Below are 2,391 nucleotides of genomic sequence, written 5' to 3' on the forward strand. Positions count from 1 at the left end.
AGCAGCAGCAGCTGCAGCTGAACGCGCTGCAGCTGCTGCTGCAGCTGGCTGCATGCGGGCCCCATGTAGAGCAGCAAATTGCGCAGCACCAGGGGCTGATGCTAACACTAAAAAGGATCGCCGCTGGGGGGGAGGAGGGGCCCCCAGGCTCAGCAGACGCAGCAGCAGCAGCAGCAGCAGCAGCAGCAGCAAGTGCAGCGCAGAGAGGAGGTGGGGGGCCCCCCTCAGGGGCCCCCCAACCAGACGGGGCCGCACAGGTAGGCACCCAGGAGAGAAAGAAAAGAGAAGAAAATAAAGAAAACAAGAAAGCTGATGAGGGCCCCCAAGCGGGGGGGGCCCCTAGTGGGGGGGCCCCCAATGAAGGTGGTGCCCTGGAAGAGGAAGGGCCCCCTGCTGCTGCTGCTGCTGCTGCTGCTGCTGCTTCTGCTGCTGGTGCTGCTGCAGGTTTCAGCTCTTATAACGAAGAAAAGAAAGGGGGGGTGATGCCTCCTGCTGCTGCAGAGCAGCAGGCTGCTGCAGCAGACAAACAAACAGAACAGACTGAGTCCCCCGCACCAGCAGAAGCAACAGCAGCAGCAGCAGCAACAGGAGCAGCAGCAAAAGAAGCAGCAGCAGAAGCAGCAGCAGAAGCAGCAGCAGAAGTAGCAGCAGAAGCAGCAGCAGCGGATCCCAATACAGCAGCATCGCCTGATGTTCATGCTGCTACACATCGGCCAGCAGCAGCAGCAACAGCAGCAGCATCAGCTGAAGCAGCAGAAGCAGCAGCAGCAACAGCAGCAACAGCAGCAGCAGCAGCGTGTCGCGCGGAGGGGAGTGCAGCAGGAGACTTGCTGCTGCTGCGCACTGCAGCAGAAGCAGCAGCACGTTCTCTGCTGCAGCGGCTCGCGGCCTGGCGGCCAGCAGCAGAGGGGGGCCCCCCCCCGCTGCTGCAGGAGGCCCCGGGGGGCCCCCTTGCTGCTGCTTCTCCCCTGGGTGCGTTGAGGGCCCGCTTCTCTTCTTTTCTTTTATCCTTCTCTAGACAAAGAGATGCAGCAGCAGCAGATACTAGACCGCTCTCTGCGCGGCAGCTTGCAGCTCCATACACAGGGCAGCAGCAGCAGCAGCAGCAGCAGCAGCAACAGCAGCAGCAGCAACAGCAGCAGGAGGGGAACAGCTGTGCAGGGACTCCCGCTGCTGCTGGTGCTCCTGCTGCTGCTGCTGCTGCTGCTGTTGCTGCATGCGGAGATGCGGCAGAGGATGCTGCAGGTGTAGAGAGTGCAGCAAGAGAGCTGGGCGAGGGTGGTGTGTGCAGCAGCAGCAGAGCAGCAGCAGAGAAAGAAAGAAGTGAGAGCCTGGGGTCGTGGCTGCGTCTGAGGGGGGTTCTGGCTGCATGCGTGGGGTGTATGTACACCGCAGCGCAGCAGGGGGTGGGGGGCCTCAAGAAGAGGAGAGGAGACAAGCAGCAGCAGAAACAAAAAAATAAAAACAGAGTTCTCTGGCTGCCTCTCTGGCTGGGGGGAGCCGGCAGTGGGGGCCTGTGGGCCGCCATTGCTGCTGCAGCAGGAGAGCCGGTTGCTGCTGCGATGAAGCAGAAAGTAGTGCTGTACATGCAGCAGCAACAGCAGCAGCAGCAGCAGCAGCAGCAGCAGGAGCAACAGCAGCAGCAACAGCAGCAGCAGCAGCAACTGCAGCAGCAGCAGCAACATGCACAGGGAGCTGCCAAGCAGCCATATAACCAACTAGAGAGTGAAACAGAAGCTGTGCTGCTGCAGCTGCTGCAGGGGTTGCTGCTGCAGTCGCCGGAGAGTGGGGGGGCCCCCAGGTCGGGGCCCTGGGGGGTTCTAGGTATAGCCATCACTGAAGAAGAAGACAGCAGCAGCAGCAGCAGCAGCAGCAGCAGCAGCAGCAGCAGCAGCAGCAGACAGACAGACAGCAGGAGCAGCTCCCCTCCTTGTGCTGAAGGAGAGCAGGAGGGGCCCACCAGCAGCAGCAGCAACAGCAGCAGCAGCAGCAGCAGCAGGAGCAGCAGCAGCAGCAGCCACCCGCTTTCAGGTGTATTGAGAGGTGAGGGTAAGAGGATAGGGTTTGAGCCTCTCTGTCTGCTGAAGGGGCCCCGCAGCAACGCTGCTGCAGTGCAGCAGCAGGGTACTCGCCTGCTGCTTGCTGCAGCAGCAAACGGGCAGCAGAACAGCCAGCTGGGGGCCCTCAAAGCATTGACGCTGCTGACGCAGCACGAAGACCCAGTGGTGCTGCACACAGTAGCTCAGGAGCTACGCAGCAGCAGCAGCAGCAGCAACAGCAGCAGCAGCAGCAGCAGCAGCAGCGGGTTTGGTATTGGGAGCGGAGGGCGGAGTCTGGACGCGGGTTTGGCTGCTGCAGTGACGGCTCCCTACAGCAGCAGCAGCAGCAGCA

At 62.0% G+C, this 2,391-nt stretch overlaps 2 protein-coding genes across 2 annotated transcripts in view; both read left to right on the forward strand.

The window, feature by feature from the left end:
• EMH_0032600 (uncharacterized protein) overlaps positions 1-21 on the forward strand; it is a gene marked incomplete at both ends in the record, with an annotated part of 3,007 nt that extends 2,986 nt beyond the window's left edge. The window contains one exon of the mRNA XM_013494651.1: positions 1-21. Within this exon, the coding sequence (XP_013350105.1) occupies positions 1-21 (21 nt within the window).
• A 77-nt stretch (positions 22-98) lies between these two features.
• The window catches only part of EMH_0032610 (patatin-like phospholipase domain-containing protein, putative), a gene marked incomplete at both ends in the record, with an annotated part of 2,481 nt that continues 188 nt past the window's right edge, over positions 99-2,391 (forward strand). The window contains one exon of the mRNA XM_013494652.1: positions 99-2,390. Within this exon, the coding sequence (XP_013350106.1) occupies positions 99-2,390 (2,292 nt within the window). The remainder of the gene's footprint in view (position 2,391) is intronic.

The sequence above is a fragment of the Eimeria mitis genome, genomic scaffold (genome assembly GCF_000499745.2).
Source record: "Eimeria mitis Houghton genomic scaffold, Emh_scaff1239, whole genome shotgun sequence".
Classification (NCBI taxonomy): domain Eukaryota; phylum Apicomplexa; class Conoidasida; order Eucoccidiorida; family Eimeriidae; genus Eimeria; species Eimeria mitis.